The sequence below is a fragment of the Vombatus ursinus genome, unplaced genomic scaffold (assembly GCF_900497805.2).
Source record: "Vombatus ursinus unplaced genomic scaffold, bare-nosed wombat genome assembly UNPS02014791.1, whole genome shotgun sequence".
In the NCBI taxonomy this organism is placed as follows: Eukaryota; Metazoa; Chordata; class Mammalia; order Diprotodontia; family Vombatidae; genus Vombatus; species Vombatus ursinus.
In genome coordinates, this window is record NW_020954569.1 from 3,124,692 (window position 1) to 3,144,855 (window position 20,164).

At 38.0% G+C, this 20,164-nt stretch overlaps 1 protein-coding gene across 2 annotated transcripts in view; it reads right to left on the minus strand.

The window, feature by feature from the left end:
* The window catches only part of CDH20 (cadherin 20), a 70,617-nt gene extending 51,762 nt beyond the window's left edge, over nucleotides 1–18,855 (minus strand). For both annotated transcript variants that reach the window (XM_027869005.1, XM_027869004.1), the window contains exons 1-3: nucleotides 18,610–18,855; nucleotides 6,132–6,426; nucleotides 5,677–5,796 (exon numbers count right to left, since the gene is read on the minus strand). In XM_027869005.1, coding sequence (XP_027724806.1) covers nucleotides 5,677–5,796; nucleotides 6,132–6,426; nucleotides 18,610–18,855 — 661 coding nt within the window. The remainder of the gene's footprint in view (nucleotides 1–5,676; nucleotides 5,797–6,131; nucleotides 6,427–18,609) is intronic.
* Nucleotides 18,856–20,164: the final 1,309 nt, after the last annotated feature.

Sequence of the window (20,164 nt, forward strand, 5' to 3'; positions counted from 1 at the left end):
AACCGCAATTCCAGTTTGGAAAAAAATAGTCCTTGGGTCATGTGTTGTAAGCACTAAATCAAAATAGAGATTACTCATATTACTGGAGTTCTGAAGCATCAGTTAGTAAGTGTTATTGACCTTATCCCCAAATATTTCAGCAAAGTCAGCTTCAAACGAGACCTTTTCCTTTCGGTCACGTTACTGAAAAGGAACACCAGGTGGCAGCAGTACTTTTCTCATAGACCCAGGAAACTGAAACCAACACTTAACTGCCTGTTCTGACTTACCAAAGATAATGAATTTTGGTCATAAGAATAGAGCATCAGAGAGCTACTCCTCTTTTGACGTTTAGAAAATTCCTCTTTTCTTTTTCCAATGTAGTAAAAATCTCCTCTTCTTTAATCTTTTCCTGCCTTGCTGCTTCCCACTTCCTCAATCCACAGGAAGGTGAGGCTGGGTTTGGGGAGAAATTTCCCTTTTTGTTTTGTTTTTAGTCATTCCTAGTTTGCTTTTTTTTCTGCTTACTTTCAAGCTCACAGTGTACTATGTTCAGTAAACCTGAGACATGCAGGATGCTCTGTGAGTTGTTTATTTTTAACAAGCATAGAGGATAAATCTCTCCAAACAACAGCAGAACGGCTGTGGGATGACATAGGCTTCATTTAAGAAAGAAATGAGATTGAAATCATAATGCATTGGAATATGTTGTTGAGATCCTGCTATGGATCCATTATATAACAGTGGCCAATTGGGAAACATGTTCTCTCTGTTCATTTGAAGTACTAAGTATGGACTTGAAAGAAAGATGAAAAGTTTATTCATTCCAAGATTTACAATCTCATTTGTGACTAAACAGTATTTTTATATGGAAAAGGAAAGAAACGGTTTCTAGTTTGATTCATATAATATTCATATTGAATTAAATTGGTAATTTTCTAAAATGAAATATATAGAATTTCTTCTTTTTAAATGCTCTCTTTGCCCTCCTGGGGCATCCTCTTTGTGTGTTTTTGACCTTGACTTTACAGATGTCCCTTGGGAGCTGTCAAAATAATTTGTAGTTTCTCTTAGGATATAGAGGACTTAGTAGCATCATCTTACCAATGTGTTCTCCAGTCACATTTCAGTGTATTGTGAATAAAGTTTCTTTTTAGGATTTGGAAGAAAATAACAAATTTCTATTAGTTTATTAATAATATAAAATCAAGTTTTCCTGTGATATCCTCATTACCTTTCCTTCTGCAGAGAAACATGATTCTCCTCTGAAGTAAGCAGAACTCTCATGTTACATCTGTCACTCCTTCCTTGAGATTCCATGTTGTGTTATTCCATTCTTTGTCAGAAGCATGTTCACATGCTCCCAGTCTTTCTTCTCCATTCAAAAACTGATGTCTCATTCCTTATGGAGGCTCTTACTTTTTATTAACATACTGTAGTGTGCAAGTATACCAGTCTGGGAATCAAGAGACCTGAGTTCTAATCTGAGCCCTTCCACTAACTAGTTGTATGACTCTGACCAACTTACCTAACAATTACAGGTCTCAACCATAAAAACAAGGTGTTGGGTTATATGGGTTTCAAGGTCTCTTCTAGGTCTAATATTCTGTGTTTCTAGCATGAAGATGTTAATGAGCTGACTCAAGTATTCAAAAGGATCTATTACTTACTGATTTGAGAGTTCTCTCCAAATATACATATTGCAGCCATTTTTGCCTGCCCCTACTGTGTGAGCCTCATCCATACTGACCAAAAGCTTTCTATAGGTATTCCAATCAATGTTCTGGAGGATCTCCTCATCTTTTCCCAGTATCATGAAGATGCCATTGGAACACTCTGGTTGTCTATTGGACACCCTTTGCTCTTGCCATGTGACCAGTGCATCTCCTTTTTCCATCATACAGTTCTCCTGATCATTTTAGGCATTCCTCACTGGTCATATGTTGGAGCCTGCTCATGCCTGCCATACACTTTTCTGTTGCTCACTGTACTTTGCTTATCCTCAATTATTCAGAAGCAGTAGTATTCCAGATCTTGCTGAAATATAATAATACTGGCAACATATTTGTATTGCCAGGGTGGGCCATTGTTATTGTAGCAAGGTTGGGTTCAGTTGAAGTGTTTTGCAATTTTCATAAACCAAATCAATATACTCTCCATCTCATCAGCTTTGGGCCCAGCTCCTTGTCCTTCTGGACTGTCTGTCCTTAACATGCATACTGTTGGATAAACTCTATGGAGTGTCCATTCAGATTCATGGTGAAATCTGAGTAACTGACATTCTTCCTTCAAGTAGTCTTTACTGTGTGGATAGATGAGCCAAATTTTTGTGAGTGATTACAGAACTCCAGGATTCTCTCTAATGTCTTAGGGCTAGATATAATCAAAACAATATTATCTATAAACAGGTACATGACCTCATTGTCCACCAGGAATCTCTTTTTGACCTGGACTCTATGCCATATCGCCTCCATCATCTTCCTATTTTAGTTCTTTTGGGTCAACTTTTATGTTTGTTATTAGAGTGTTATTGAACATGGTTATTTCTGCATTACATATCTTTAAAGGAATCTTGAATGATCTTGATATACGAATGGGAGCTACCTTATTATAAAAGAAACTCATTTTTATAGACGTTTCATTCTATGGAGTTGAGTACTTTTTCATAATCAATAAACAACAAGGATAATGGGATCTTATATTCTCTATATCTTATATCTCTTATATTCTATATATTTTAGTCAACTATGAAGTGATAAAAATGTGTTCTATTTACTGAATATTATTTGCAAAAGCCTCCTAATTCCCTATTAATATTCTTATCAAGAATGCCTTCTCTAATCAGTAGTGATTTAGAGCATTTTTTCATATGACTATGGATGGCTTTAATTTCTTCATCTTAGAACTGCCTGTTCATATCCTTTGACCATCAATTGGGGAATGACTTGTATTTTATAAATTTGACTTAATTCTCTATATATTTTAGAAATGAGGCCGAGGTACCACATCACACCTATCAGATTGGTCAACATGATAAAACAGGAAAATGATAAATGTTGGAGAAGATGTGGGAAAATTGGAACACTAATGCATTGTTGGTGGAGTTGTGAAATGATCCAACCATTTTGGAGAACAATTTGGAACTATGCCCAAAAGGCTATAAAAATGTGCATACCCTTTGACCCAGCAATAGCACTTCTAGGGCTGTATCCCAAAGAGATCATAAAAATGGGAAAAGGAACCACATGTACAAAAATATTTATAGCAGCTCTTTTTGTGGTGGTAAAGAACTGGAAATTGAGGGGATGCCCATCAACTGGAGAATGGCTGAACACATTGTGGTATATGAATGCAATGGAATACTATTGTGCTATGGCAAACGATGAGCAAGCAGACTTCAGAAAAACCTGGAAGGTTGATCCTGAGTGAAATGAGCAGAACCAGGAGAACACTGTACACAGTAACAGCCACGTTGTGTGATGACTAACATTGATAGATTTAGCCATTCTCAGCAATGCAAGGATCTAAGACATCTCCAAAGGTCTCACAATGGAAAATGCTATCCACATCCCAAGAAAGATCCATGGAGTTTGAATGCAGATTGAAGCATACTATTTGCTATTATTTTTTTCTGTTGAGTTTTGTTTCCTCTTTCTGGTGGTTCCTCCTATTGATTCAAATTCTTCCTTACAACATGACTAATGTGAAAATATGTTTAATAGGAATGTATATGTATAGCCTATATCAGATTGCGTGCCGTCATGGGGAGTGAGGGGGAGAAAAATTTAAAACTCAAAAGCTTATGGAAGTGATTGTTGATAAATCAAAATAAATTAATAAAAAATTAAAAAAAAAAGAAAAATCAATTTTCCAGTCAGAGATGTAACTAGGGTAGGTTGGCTGGGCTTTGGGTCAGAGCACTGAAATTTAAAAGGGATCAAAAAATTGAACATGAACTTTTACAGCAGTTACAAGCATTTATTGTAAATGATTGGCTCTCCAGCTAAACTGACCTTGTTTTAATGATTTTTTTTCTCTTCATTTTCATATCATGAGTTACATAGTTGATTTTGGGGTTTGATTTATACTGCTTGTCTGGGGGTACATTTTTGTTTTGTTTGCCCCAGGAGTGTTTTCAAGCTCCTTGCTCCAGTGCCAAAATTGCTGGTTAACAGCTCTGTTCCTGGTTATTATTATTATTTGGAATATGCAATAAAAATACATCTTTAAAATAAAACATTTCTGAGAAAAGGCAAAAAAAAAAGAATGCCTTCAATTCATATAGATCGCCCTCATAAACATTTTGTATAGGCATAAAAGTCAATAATTGATTATGTTCTTGGTCACTTTAAAAAAATCAGTAAGATCTGAGAATTTTTCCACACCTTTAGTATCTTGTAACTATATCCCTCAGTGCCCTTCCAATTGTATTGCCTCCAGCATGGAATACATACATTTATTTGTATGTGTATACATTTTTCCTATTTTTGTTCTCTTTAAGGTCATTTGTACTCCCTCTGTAAGCATTTCAGGCATTGTAATGTCAGGGTCCAAGATGGTGGTTTTACTATTTTTTGATGGAGGAAAGAAAATGTTGTAATCATTTTTGTGATTTTTTTCATGGGTTAACATGTGACCTTGTTTAGGTAATAACCTGCTAGAGTTAACAGCTAAACCAAAAGCTACTCCCATTTGTATGGTGCTTTCCGTACTCTGTGAGGTAAGTTGGGCAAGTTTTATTACAACCATTTTATAGATGAGGAAACTGAAGCTTAGAGAGGATATGACGTGACCGCAATCACATAGCAATTTGTTAAGTGGCAGAGATAGAATTGAAACCCAAGTCTCTTCTGATGCCAAATTCTATGATCTTTTTATTTCATTGGGATGCCTTTTTCATGCCCAAAGTCATGACTGTAATAGTAGCTATTTTATGGATCATGGCAAACTGCTGGGGAAGGTGGGAAAACAGGTGTTTTAGTCCCATTAGAGTTTTTACATCACCCTATGTGGTGCATGTTCTTATTTATACAATGTTATTCTGTTCTCTTAATTCTAAATGCTCTATCTCTAGAGATTCCTGCACTTAAATTGAGACAAAATTTTTGTAAGTACAAAATGGCAGAGATATGGCTTAGTAGCAATTTATGTTAAAAGAAAAAGTCCAGAGGGGTCTTAATGAATTGCAAGTTCAATATAAGTGAACAGTGTGATATGGCAGCCAAAAGACTAATGCTATCTTTGGCTGTAATTGCACATAGCATGAGAGAGACCAGTGTTTAAGAAAGCAGAACTAGGAACCATGCTTAGAAGTTACAGGGACACAGATTTTGATTCACAATTAGAATTGTCAGAAAATTGAATGAACTGCTTTGTAAAGTAGGGAGTTTTTCTCCACTGGGATTGTTTAAGCAGAAAGTAGATGATTACTTCTCAGGTATGCTCTGGAAGGGATTTATTTATTCAGGTGTGGGTTAGCTATGACCTTTGTGGTTCCTTCTAACTCTAAGACTCCATAACTTTTTCTTTGTATCCCTAGCTTATAGCACAGTGCCTTAATAAATTCCTTAAAAGCCCTTAATAAATTCCTCTTAATTGGTTGAGGAATTGATTATGAGCATTAATCCCACAGTAGAAAGTTGTAAAATACTGAAGGAACATAACACACTTCTCTGACCCCGTGTGGTAGGATAGTACCTGTTTTAGAGTCCACGGAAAAATATGGCTGGCCCTGAAGAATACTGTACACTACCCTGGCACTGTTCCCATATGTTGGGTCATCGGCGTCGGTTGCTGTCACCTGGATAACTGAGGTGCCTGAGAAAAAGAGAGTGGAACTTTGTTAAAATCACGTCTGGGAAGAAGGGACAATAATCCTTAGTGACTTTTATTACCACATTATGAAGTATTGAGTGGGATTTCAATAGAGAGTAGTTGCTTCCTTTTGGTGCCTTGGTTTCCATGGCACATCTCATAACTAATTCACTGCATATTGGATCTTCTTGTATATATATGTATATTTATTGACCTTCTGAATTTTTCTTTACAATTTATAAGAAGTTTTGCATAATACTTTATTCTCAGTGAATTCATTGGAGGTAGTCTGTTTGCCAGTTATTATTTGTGATAGTAAGTGTTTAATATCACCTTACCTACAGGGGACATTTCTGGCACGGTGGCTACATAAGGTCCATCCAAGAATTTAGGCTCATTATCATTGATGTCTTGGATTTTAATAATGAACTCTGACTCAGGCTCCATAGGCCTGCCTGTCCGCCTGTCCAGGGCTTGTGCTCTTAATGTATATTGGGCCCTTTCTTCCCGATCCAGTCTCTGAATCGCATGGATGTCTCCCGTAGTATCATCGATTGTGAACACAATTCCGGCTCCTTCTCCTGACAGAATGTATTTGATAGACCCATCACCCCTGTCCATATCTGAATGAAGCTGCAGGAAAAGAAAGATTCTATTAAGAAAATGAGCCTATGTAGTGAATGAAACTTGGCAAATTAAATTTCAATTCTGCTAGAATTCTTTAACACTTTTCAAAACAGAGTGGTAATTTTTTTGGTAACATGTTTATCAAAGTTCACTGACAGACACATTTTTACATCAAACAAGGACATATCAAAGAATCAACTTAAAAAGCTGGAAGAATGAAGTCCAAATTCTATAGAAAGACACTTAAAAACACTCATGAAAAACCCCAAGGTCAAGACATTGACTGTTATCTGGAAAAATTTCTATTAAAAACATAGTATCAGGAATCCTAGGAAATATAACTCCTAAATTCAGGGAAAGAATAAACCTAAGGAATAATTTTTTTATTTGCTTGAGTAGATTACAGGCTTCATTTAAAATAAGACCCTCTGTCCCCAAACCTTGCCTCTTGAAATTTCTGCAGACTAATCATAAAATTCCCATGAAATGTCTTGAAATATATAAAATCATTTTTACCATTTTTAAAAAAGGAAGGTTTTTGCGAATCAATAAGTTACATAAGCATTTCATTTTGTGAAGATTCAAATTGGCTAAAAGGAGGATGACAGCTCCTAATGTCATCTGTCAGTAGACTGATAGAGAATTTAACTGCTTGGTTGCTGGTTCAACACCATGATTGCCTCCTTTCCTTGAATAGGATGAAGATGCTTCTCCTTGAGCCAAGAATCAACGGAACTTCAGAGGTCCAAACTGTCCTGCTTATTCCGAGGGGGCTGTGTTACCAAACTAGCCCTGATTTTGGGCATCACAGTCTCGGTTACCTTTCTAAGCTTATTCAGATTCCTACCTTCCAAATACTCTGTTTCAGCCAAATTTGCTCACTCACTCTTTCCCTGACACCGAATTCTCTCTCCCACCTCAGTGACTTTGTATAGAGTGCGCTCCATGCCTAGAACACCCCCTCCTCATGTGCCACGCACAATGGAAAGCCTTTTCTGATTTCCCTAGTGCTCTCTTCCTTTTCCAATGATCATGAACCTATGTATGTTAACATGTTGTATAACCTTCCTCCTACCCCAGCATGGCAAAAGTCCTTGAGGCAGGGGCTGTTTTGTATATGTGTGTGTGTTTTGTCTCTGTATTTCCAGGGCTTAGTAGAGTGTCCTGCACACAGAAGATGATAAATGAATGCTTATTGGATTAGATTGGCTAATATATGAGTAAATAAAAATCGACAAATATAGGAAGAAATGCCACTTTCTTTACTTTTCTTTTTTTTCAACATCATTCTCATGACCCTCTAAGGAAATGGAGTGAATTATTGTTATCCTGGACCCTGTATTATGAGTATCAGCACAAATACAATTGTATTTGGACACAGAGAAATACTGACATAATAATGGCAATATATGTTGATATAATAATAATAGACAGCTAGTTGGAACAGTGGATAGAATGCTGAGCCTGGAGTCAGGAAGATCTGAATTCACATCCTTATTCAAACACTTCCTGGCTGTGTGGTCCTAGGCTAGTCACTTAACCTCTATTTGCCTCAGTTTCTTCATCTATAAAATGGGAATAATCATAGCATCTATCTTACAGAGTTATTGTGAGGATCAAACCAGTTAACACATACAAAGCACTTTACAAACCTTGAAGCATGATATAAATGCTAGCTCTAAGTTACTATGGACAAAAAAAATTATTGCCTGGTGGCTGATCCTTTGGTGATAAACCTCTCTGAATTTAAACTGTGTTTATTTTCTGAGTCAGCCTAGGTGTTCCATCTCTGGGCTCATCCTTGAAGCATCTCCAGCTTGGTAACACCTGCTGGGCTTGGACTCCTTTAACCAAGCCCCTGAGAACTCAGGGTCACCTCCATGCCATAATGAGGCAACAGAGTAAGATTTGGGTTTTGGCTGGGGCAATAGCAGAGTGGTTAAATTCAATCTGTGGCTGCCAACTCCAATGTGACCCAGATTGTTAGCACTAGCATTTTTCCAGTGAATAGTTTCTTATGATTAATTTACCAAAAAAAGACAACAGATGTTGTCATTTATGCCATACATGCTTAGCCAGAAGGGTATTAATGCACACAGATTTTCTTGTCTCCCTTCAGAACTCTGGTGCTGTAATAGGGTTAGGGAGGAACACATGGACTGGATTCTTCTGGTAAGTGCAATTCTCATGCATGGTCACAGAGGGTCAAAGCTGTAGCTGACTATTTGAATTTACTAGTATAGTGTAAATATAAAGATGCCTGCTAGTAATTAAAGGGCACAGAGTCACAGAAGAGACCTGAAAATACATAAAAAATACTCTTCTACAAGAAGGTTGGGGACTGATGCTGAATTTGAATGGGTCTCAAAGTGACTCACTACAAAATAATGGAAGCAGCTATTTTGCTGCTTAGAGGATGCCATGCTTTATCTAAAAGAGGGAAATAAGAAAATAAAATGGAGTGAGAAAAAACCAAGGATTTTTTCCCTACTAAAAATTCTGTTTAAAATATGGTCTTCTTTCATTTTCACATCTAACATGCTGTCCTATTATTTTTCACAATTGAAACCTTCTATTTAAACAGTTCAGAAAGCATAGGGGCACAGCTCTGACTCTGCACTGTAGATACTTATTCTGTTTGGACCTGGTTATACATAAATAGAAATCCATCCTACTTGCAACTCTGCTATGTGTTGGAACTGCCTTTGGTTAAAACTGAAAACTATATTTATTCCCCCTCTTTAATAAAGAATGATACCTTGGAGAAGAAGCATACAACTCTTTACAACTTAGGATAAAAGAGCTTAATTTAGGCAATGGCAGATTGTAAGGAACAAAGGAATTGAAATGATGTTAAGGCAAGTTATGGGGGTGTGTTGAGGGAGAGAGGTGGCAGATTTCAAATCAATGGAAGGATATTTCCAACAACAGGTCTCTGTCTGAAAATGGAACGTGCTGCTTTATGAAGTAGTGAGCTCCCCAAACCCCAGCTATTAAGCAGAGGTTATATAAGTGTATTTTGTCAGGGGGATTCCTCTTCAGGTATAAATTGGACAAGATGGCCTCTATAATCCCATAAAATTCTAAAACAGTGATAGAATCAGAGAATTTCAGAGAAATGTGTATAATCATTCCCAGAAAGCTACTATGATTCCATGTAGCAATTTAAAAATTGAAAGGAAAAATATAAATAAAATCACACTACAGAGTAAAACAGATACTCAATACATATTGGTCAACTATCTTTGTTAATGACAGAACTCTAATATTTTCCTTGTGTTTCCATTTTATTGTTGTTCAGTTGTTTTGGTTATGTCTGACTCTTTGTGACCCCATTTGGGGTTTTCTTGGTAAAGATATTGGAGTGATTTGCCATTTCTTTCTTCAGTTTATTTTACAGATGAGGGAACTGAGGCAAACAGGGTTAAGTGACTTGCTCAGGGTCACACAGCTAGTAAGTGTCTGAGATCAGATTGAACTCAGGAAGATGAATCTTCCTGATGCCAGGCTTGCCTCTCTATCCACTGCACCACCTAGCAGCCTTATGTTTCCATACCTGCCCTGGAATCTACTCAAGTCAGGTCTTAAGACTCCAACTTTCCTTTTGATTGGCATTGGAAGAAGGACTTTGGAAATGCATCTTCAGCTAGTGAGGGAATAGGAAGAATGACTTTAAAAGTAGTAATTAAAACCCAGGTCGAGAAATATTTATTTAGTATCCACTGTGTTCATGGACAGTGTTTGTATACATGTGTGAAGGACATCTACAGAGCCAGCCTTAGACAAAAATGTTGAGATGAAGTTTGTTTTTAGTGCATTATTTATGTACCCTGTCCTATTTCTGGGGTCCCTTGCTCTTTTTCCTTAGCAAGTCCCATGTCCTGTTGCTATCTCACTCTTCCCTTTTTATAAAAACCTCTTGGATAAGGATCTGATATCCAGGATTAATATGAATTTAACTCCATGGCTTGTCTTTCCCAAGGGCACCTACATTTTAAGCCTTATTTCTCATTGTGAATGAAGGATTTTGTTCCCATTTTAAATGATTTTTCAAGCATCAGTCAACAGGTGGAGGGAAAAAATAATACTTTCTGGAGAAGACTCTTCTGTGTCTCCGAATTAATGTGACACAGTCACTGTTACATTGTCATCTTCAGAGCAGTGCGGTGGAGTGGAGAGGACACTTCACTTGTGGTCGTAAGACTCTAAGTTCCAGGCTTGACTTTGACATTTCCTATCTGTATGACTGTGGGTAAGTCATTCTTCTTCTTTAAGCCTCAGTTTCCTTCTTTGTAAAGCAGGAATAATATACTTTCTCTACCTGTAGGATTTATATGAGGATATATATGCTCAATAAACTTTAAAACCCAAACAAGAGTGAATTGTTATTATTAGAAGACTAGCCTGGAACATACAAATTCCCTGAATGTTGTGGCTACACACACACACACACACACACGTATTTAGATAAAACTTATGGTTTTATTAGTGTAGGAAGCTCTGTTCATACCAAAGCTGTTCAGCATCTATTAATTAATAGATTAATTAAATTAATCTTAGAGAGTTGCCCAATACATTGAAAGGTTAAGGAACTTCATTAAGGTCACATGTATATGTCAGAAGCAGGACTTGAACCCAGGTCTTCCCAATTCTGAGGCCAGCTTACTGTTACTACACAACTGCATCTCTACTATCTTCACTAATAGTTTTACCACATAGTTTAAGTTGCCAACCTAAAAAAAATAGGAAAAGGATATGTTATTGTGCAGATTCTATACCTGTGTCTTTCTTTCCTTGTCAGATTCTTCTAAATTATTTTTCTAAAATGTCCTGTTGCTATGCTTAAATTAATACTCTGTTGTCCATCAAATTGGTAATAGGTCATATACTTACTCGCTGTGTGATGCTGAGAAGTCACTTAACTTCTCCCTGCCTCAGTTTCCTCATCTTTAAAGTATGGATGATAATAGCACCCACCTAATAGAATTGTTGTGAATATAAAATGAGAGAATATTTGTAAAGTGCTAGATACGTACTAGCTATTCCTATATAATCCTATATAATCACCTGTTTACTTTGTCTCAGTAACAAGGCTCATTTTCCTCTCCCATTCCTCATGGCTGATGATGTTATTTAGAAGATCATAAAATCCTAGACATAAAGATGGAAGGGCCTTAGAGGTAATCTTGTCCAACTTCCTAATTTAACAGTTTAGGAAGCTGAGTCTCAGAGTAAGTGGCAGAGATAGTATTCAAACTCTGATCTTAGGTCTTCAAGTTCAGTGCCTCAGAGTTAAGACAATCTGGCTTCATGTCCTTCTTCTGATACACCATCTGTGTGACTCTGGACAACTCATATAACCTTTCAGTGTCTCCAGACAACTAGCTAAGATTTTAAATTGCAAATCTGCATTGATAAAGAGATTTTGCTCATTAGGAGTTCCTTACACCAATGTAATCACAGGTTTAAAAACATGCTTTTAAAAAAGCATCCATTCAGAGAAGAAGGAAAATCCTTTTCTGCATACTTGTATTGAAAGATGTTAATTGTTTTGAGCTAAAGTCTGATCTTGCTTTTAAAGTGCTGTAACATTCTCTTCCACTTCCTGAGCCCATGGTCCATACCTCCTATTGTCTTCATGTTATTTTCTTGGGTAGAGCTGTAGCCTATTGCTATTGTTAAACAAACAAACAAAAAAACTCCCCAAAACAACCGTTGGCTATTTTTCTTCACTGGATCAAAAAAAGAGAATTGCTATGACAACAATTAGGAGGTATCTCTTATTGCTGAAGATTTAACCTTCTCTTAGTCTTAAAAAGCAGATCCATACTAGAAGACCTGCACAGAATACAGGTGAGAAAGGAAATTGGGAAATTCTGGGAAGGGAGAAACTCTTACAGTGATGTGTGTTCAGTCGTGTCTGACTCTTTGTGACCTCATTTGGAGTTTTCTTGGCAGAGATACCAGAGTGGCTTGCCATATCTTCTCCAGCTCATTTTACAGGTGAAGAAACTGAGGCAAATAGGGTTAAGCGACTTGCCCAGCCAGTAAGTGTCTGAAGCCATATTTAAACTCAGGAAGATGAATCTTCTTGACTCTAGGCCTGGCACTGTGCCACCTAGTTGCCCTTATAGTAATCAGAGACAATAAATGGTGTATAGTTCTATCTGAAGAAGCTGGTCTAATTTTCTCTTAAGAAACCTTTTTTCCTGTGCCTTTTCTGTGCATCTGCAAGTTCCTATCTGTTGTTCCTAAGAAAAAAGAACATAGGAACTCTGTGGCTGGAATGATCTACTAGGTTTAGATCAGGTAACAGTTTCTCCCACATTTTATTTAATTTATTAACATGGTGGCTAAAGGGGAGAATCCAAAGGGACAAAGAGGAATCATTTTTACTCTTGAATAAGGGAAGTCCCTGGTGTAAGGAAGAGCAGATTACCATTTTGTGTTTACATAGTACATACCTCTGGAGAGCTTAAAGTACTTCTCTGGCTTTTAAAATTAGAGCTCATAACATTTGTATGAGCTTCCAGGTATACACTTTCTCTGGGGGAAACTGAAGAATAGAAGTTAACTGACTTGCTCTGGGTCACAAAGCAAATCAGTAGCAGAGTTGAAAATGGTTCAATATTGATTCTTAGCTGTAATCAGCAGAACATGCCCACGTACACCCTGGAAGCAAATCTCATATTCCTTTTAAACACTTGCAGGATGGAGTGACACAAGTGAATATGCCCACATGTCTAAGAATTCCACATTCATTAGGGAAAGTCTCAAAGGTAATAGGGAATGATAGCTGGGATCTTCAGAATGCTGAGTTGGGGTCAATTTGAAAAAATATAAAAAAGTAATTAAAGTGCTTTGTTATTAAAGATCTTCGGGTTAGTCCTTTCCAGCAAGATTGTTGACCTTAGCAAGAGCTTGGTCCTTGGGACCCAGCGTATGCCTCCTCTGGCTTTCCGTCTTTGTATATGTCAATACAATCTAGCTAGGACTTGCTCAGTGCAGCTTCTATAAAGGCAATGCCAATTACTGCTGCTAATTGTTATAGGAGTTCTTCCTGAAATGAGCAAATACAGTGGCAGGCTTTCTAAACAGATGTCTCAGGGAGGTCAAGGTGACAAGAAGTCAGATACCCCAGGAGTTGCAGGGAATTAGGTGTACATGCATTACTTGCCAAAAAGAAAAAGAAAATAGTATCTTGAACATAAAGTAATGGGAATATTCTAGATATAGAACTGGAAGAGCTCTCAGAGGTCATCTAGTCCTCATTTTGCAGATGAGAAAACTGAGGAACAAGGAGCTTAAGTGACTTGCCCAGGATCATACATCTACTGCATTTTGTCAGAGGTGGAGTTTGAATCCAGGTCCTCTAACTCCCGCGGTAGTGCTTCAATGCAGTTCAGTGTACAACACTGAACATAGGATGCCTTTTTATGTGTATATATAAGCACACACGGGGATCAGTAATTCAGCCTTGTTTCAGCCTGCCATTGTGATAGGGACCCTCAGAAGGTTCCTTTGCCCCTTCCCATAGGAATGTCTGTACGCTCACCCAGCGAGTGCTTGAATCAGATGTGGTAATTGGAACAAGTCTTTCCTTTGGGTTGCTCCTGGTTGAGGCACCAGAAACCCCTCTCAAGACTGTAGTGCACCTATTCACCCACTTCAGAAGGCAATTCCTACTTGGTGGTCTGGGCCTCTAGGGCCAAGACATGGGCACATAATTGCTCACCATAGCAGAATCAAAGAGCCCCCAAACTCTCAAAGACCCCATCTCCCACCCAGGGTGGTTCGTGTTGAGCCAGGATGTTCACTCTGCAGGACCATCTGTGGGGCAGGGAGTGGCAAGGGCTGGCATCCAGAGGGGCACAGAGGGCATAGGGATCCTAGCTCATGCTGCCTGGTGGTCTGGTCAAGAATCAGTCAACCCAGGGTGTCAATCCTCACCCATCACCACAACTCTAGTCTTCCTCCCCCCTCCTATTACTAGAGTCCTCCTGGAATGAGACAGAGCACTGGATTTAGATTTGGAGTTAGGAATCCCAACTCTGCCTTCTTTCTAACTGTGCTAGCTGACTCCTGATCTCAGAGCCGCATGAAGTGAAGGACCTAAGCTCTTTGAGGACAGGAATGGTCTCATTTTGCATTAGTATCCCCAGGGACTAACACAGTGCCTGAACTATATTAGGTGCTTAATAAAAATGCTTGTTGAGTTATTCGTAATAAAGAGAAGGTGAGAGTATCATTTAACTACCGGCCATTCCTATACATTCAACTCTCAGTGGCCCTTGAAGGTAGCAGGAATCTGCTGGAGTCAGCTTGAAAGGACTCTGAGAATAAATCATTAAATTCTCAGTGTGAGCATTTATACCCCAGAAATCAGCAAACGCTACAAATCAGGGTCCGATTTATTGTTTAGTTGATTGTCTGGACTTAAGAAAGTGATGGATTCATTTCCCACTTGGTTGCTCACCTGGACTACCTACCATTGTCTCCAGGAATTCATCTTCCTGAAAGATCAGATTAACCCTGAAATTCATACTTCTCCAGTACCCCCCTGCCCTTGGGACCCCTCCCTCCCTCTGTTTGCAGACGGTGGAGAGTAGATATCTGAGAATTCTTTCCAGATCCTCTATTTAAGGAAGGGCCTAGGGCTGACACCCCATCATTTCCCATCTGGTTACAGGAACTCATTATTACTTTCCCCCCAATCCCCATGCTGTGCCCTTGCCAGTTACCATCTTTCCCCTCTCCCCTTGTCAATTACTTTTTATGTGTTGCCTTCCCTGTTAGAGTGTAAGCACCTTGAGAGCAGGGACTGGCTTTTGCTTTTCTTCATATCCCTAACACTTAACACAGTGCCTGGCACATAGTAGGCTTTTAATAAATGTTTATTAACTGACTGATGGAGAAAGTGTTCATAATTCAGATTAAACTTAGAAGTATGTTGTGTGTACTTTTTTTTTTCTTGGAGAGCTGGATTTACCAGGACTCCACTGGTCAGGGGCCCAGAACATACAGCTATTCCAGCTTCTGCTCCAGTCCTAGGATCATAGATTTTGAGCTACAAAGGACTTTATATATCATCTATTTTTGAACTGTTCATTTTACAAGTGAAGAAACTGAAGCACAAGGAAGTTAACCACAGGTGGCTGGAGGTGGTATAGATAATGAGTAGCTGGATTTAAATACAGATCTTAACTCCAGATTCAATTACGCTTGCCACTACAATGCAGTGCTTTTTTCTACTCCTAAACACTATGATCTTCTTTTGCATCTGTCTGGCCCCATCAGTGGTTGTAGGCTCCATATTTGGTCCCTTGCTTCCCCTCTCTGGAGCTGGTAGGGAAGGTCTGGGCTTGGGATCCTTTGGTCTGGAGAGAGGAGGATAACTAGAACTATTGAATGTAAATGATCCTCAGGTCTTCACTTTACTTTTAGTCCTACAATTTCTATTCTCTCTTTCAAAGAGTATTGAGCCACCAACTGGCCTAGGGGGTGTAATTAGGGATCTAAGAGGAGAATAAAAGGAATGAGTCCCTGGGAAAGAAGGGAAGAATGGCTTCCTTCATTTATTTTATTTAGACTTGTAGCTATTTGTTCATTTTAGGTGCTTAGCCCCCCTTGCAGTGATGCAAAACATACCTATTTAAAGAAGGAGTTCTTAACCTAGGATCCACAAATTAGGGATTTGTGAATAGATTTAACGGGTTCTGTGAACTTGATTGGAAAACTATATATGATTTTTATTTTTATTGACCTTTGGTTTCCTTCACAATCATATTATTTTATTTTATTTTATTTTATGCATTTAAAAACATGGACTTTATAGGCTTCACTGGACTAAAGGAGTCCATAATGCAGAAAAGGTTAAGAACTCCTGAGTAAGAGAGAGGAGATTCACAAGCATGAAATAGAAAGCGACTCAGGCTAAACAAGTGCTTTAGGGATTCAGAACAAGCAAGGAATCACTATAGAAAGGAGTATGATGAGGAAAATTTCATGGAGGAAGAAGTGACCCTTGAACATCTTTATTGCGGAATCATGAGAGAGAAGGATGGGGAGATAAAGGCGGCTAGTAAAGATGATTAAATGATAGAAAACTCAAGAGCTTAAGTTTTGTCTAATAAGCTTTAGTGAGCCATATTAAGGTCTTAATAAAGGAAATGATGTGATGAAAATTGTATTTCAAAAGATGAATGTTTCAGAAGTATGTCAGGTAGATTGGAGAAAGGAAGAAGAGAGACTTTGGTTTTTCTTGCCATGAAGAGATAAGAGCATGAAAGAAGCTGAGACCAATGGGAATTGAAAGGAAACAATTGATTTTTGAAACATTGAGAAGGACCTATGGACAAAATTTGGTAAGTGGCTGGATGTGGGAGATGAGAGAGACATTGCTGAGACTTTAAACTCTGGGGAATTTGCTTCCTACATTGGGGAGTTACTATGAGTTACTTAGGCTCACAACTTCTTTCTGTTCCTGGGGAGAGTGGCCACAATCATCTGCCTTTAAGTTATCATTTAATAGAATTTTTTATTTATTTTTCATTCAGTTCTCTAGCTCCAATATTCTTGCACTTTGTTGCTTTTATAGAATGGTTCTCTGATTAAAATTCAATTATAAAACAGAAGAAAGTCCAGCATTTTAAACAAGCAAGATAAACCAAAAATAATTAATTGTAATTCCATTTTAAAAAGTCTACAAAAGTATCTGAAGGCACTATCTACAGTCTGTATGTAGGGATGACATTTGCTTTCTTTTTTATTTTTTTAAGGTCAGAACCTGGGATAATGAATGTGAAAATGCCTTTAAAATGACAAAGAATATATAAATACAAGATATTCATTTTTGTTATCATCATTGTTAGGCACCCACATGGCCTCTCTCTGAAATATCCTGTATCTTTTGTACTTATCAACCTTCTCCCTCTGAAATAATAGTAACTGACACACATGCTACTTTAAACCCACTTTATGGGTTATTTCATTTGAGCCTCACAACTGCCCTGTAAAATCAGTTCTAAAGGCATTATTCGCAGCTGAAAAATCCTATGCATTGTTTCCATCTATTAGAATATTAGAATACCCATACTTGACAGTATGGATTGTCTTCGTTTTTGTTTTCTCAGCACTTAGCACAGTACTTGGAACATGCTAAGCTCTCAATAGATGTTTTTTCATTCATGTGTTCTTTATTATCCCCACTTATCTAGGAAAAAAAAAAAAAGGCTCGTAGGCCCATAGCTACAGCGTAAGTGTCGGAGACAATGCAAACCAAAGTCTTCCTGATTTTGCTAAGTATAGCATTCTCTCGGCCCTTCCATACTGCCTCTAGGAGATTCCTTGTTCTCTATCCCATGTTGCCCTGGAGGTAGCTTCCCTTCTATACCCCTCCTCTTTCATGTCAGTTTGATGTTCCTGCCACTGAGGAAGCTTGCTGCCCTCTTGGGAAAGTGTTGTCTCCTCCAGGCCTTTACAACTACCTCTTCTTGCCTTTGGGATGTGAGGGTAGGGAAACAAGCTCTTTTCTTTGGCAGATTATCTAGCAAAAGAAGTGATACTTTCCCATTTGTCTGCCAACATGTTTGCCTTCCCTTCTTCTACTATGTAGAAGCTCACGTGAGGTGGCTGTCAACCATTGAAACTGTTGAGGATTAAAAAGGCATTTAAAATTCATTTCACTTACATTAAGCAATTTTTCAAGCCCTGGACACAGGTATTATATATGGCTGACTATGTATGTATTCACACTCCACATGCTATAAACCATTCTGTATTATTGATTAGTCTGAATTAAAAGTATGTTTTTTGAAATATTTATGACTAGGCATCTTCCCAAAGCATTTATATAAGAGAAAGTAAACAACTAAGATGAATTTTCAGTTTTTCTAGACATCATTTACTTATCATGGATGCATTGCTGTGTATCCTTATTATTATATCTGGCCACATAGAACACAGTTTCTGGAATATAATAAAGTCCATTCATTGAATGAGCATTTATGAAATGCCTCCTACATGCGAAGCACAATGTCCACATTACTGTATGAATAAAGCTCACAACATTTTATATTCATGATGTTTAATAAAGCATACTGATGACGTGTTTAAATTCACCATTGTTGCTCATTCTCTCTCTCCCACCCCTATGTACTGCATATTTTATTTTTGTGTTGTAGTTCTTACCTTGCCAACATACAAAGGGTCAGTTCCAGTGTATTCTTCCAGGACAAAGAATTGATTCCAAACCCAACTTCTTTTTATTCGGTGGTGCAAATGTGTCTTGTCCGACAGATGTACTTCCAGTTCTTTGAGGGGCATGGGAGTGACAGACAGCACAGTGGTTGTAAGATCCATCAACCCACAAAAATACAAGGACATGCCAAGTCCAAGCCAACTCTTTGCTTTGCTCATTCTACCAGAGGTCCACATGGGTTTGCCAGGGTGTCAAAAGGTAAGGCAAAAGAAAAATCACTGGAGTTCAGCAATTTCTTGAGATGAAAAACTTGTGTTTGTTGGGCCCTTAGATCTTTCAAACAAGATCCTGCTTGGAGTCTGACCACTTGAAGGATGATTTCCTGTCAAGTTAGACAAAAGACACTTCAATGACATCAAGTTCTTCCCTTGTGTTTGAGCAAGTTCTCAAGAAACACAAATAAGTATTCAGTTTTCTATTCAAAGAATTAAAAAGTCATGGCATACTATCACTTCAATACTGTTTGGGTAATGAATAATATTTTGGTAAAAATCTTGCTATCTGCAGTCCTAAACCTTTGGACATGGATTTCATTGGGGATGCAGCTAGTGAATAAATTTCTTCTTTTTTGGTAACTTAGATGCAGGGTTTTGCTGTATTATTGATTGGCCTGAATTAATAGTATACTCTTTGAAATATTTATCATCATACAACCTTTGCAAACATTTAAAAATAGCACTCACTTCCAAAATTTACAGCAGATTACTAATATTTCCATTAGGAGAATAGCTTGTCTTGGTTTATCGAAAAATAAAAACAAAAGCAAGCTTGGACTTGTTACTACTCTCCAGTACCTGCCCCCTGTCCCTTATTGATAACATTACCAAACTTGGGTTTCATTTATAAGCCACTGTGAATCATTTGTTTCTTTAATCATTCTTTCCAGACCATTGTGGAATTCAAGTTTCACACTCTGCTGCCTCTTCTCCTGGGAGTTGATAGGGGCTGCTAATGTGACATTTCTAGGATTTGAACGGTCAGTTAACCATTATATCATTCACAAAAAGCTTTAAAGGGCTGATGGTCACATGCTACTGTAGGCCGCCTAAAAGAGTCAAACCAACACATTTTTCCTGCTTAAGTGTGAAAGGCTTGTTTAGGCAAAGGAATGTGGACTTTCATCAGGGGACACTTTTTCATCCCTTGAGGTTCTTTTGTTGCTGTGAAGTCAGATTAACCAGTGACCTCACTTCTGGGTTAGGGATTATAGCAATCTATTCTTCCCTGATTTGGATGGGTTTAATGAGGTGGTAGAGTACTAGAGGTACCCTGTCAGAACAGCCTCAATATCCTTGTGGTTCTGATGTCACTATTCATTCTAAGGACTTTTGTCTCCCTATCACAACAAATGGACTCTTTAATATGTGTGCTTGGATTTAGCAATTAAGTAATGCTCCCTTTTTATAAGTATAAATTAAATGCATTGAAACAAACTCTCTTCCTGCCCCCAACCTCTTCACAGATAAAGATGTCAAGAATTAAAAA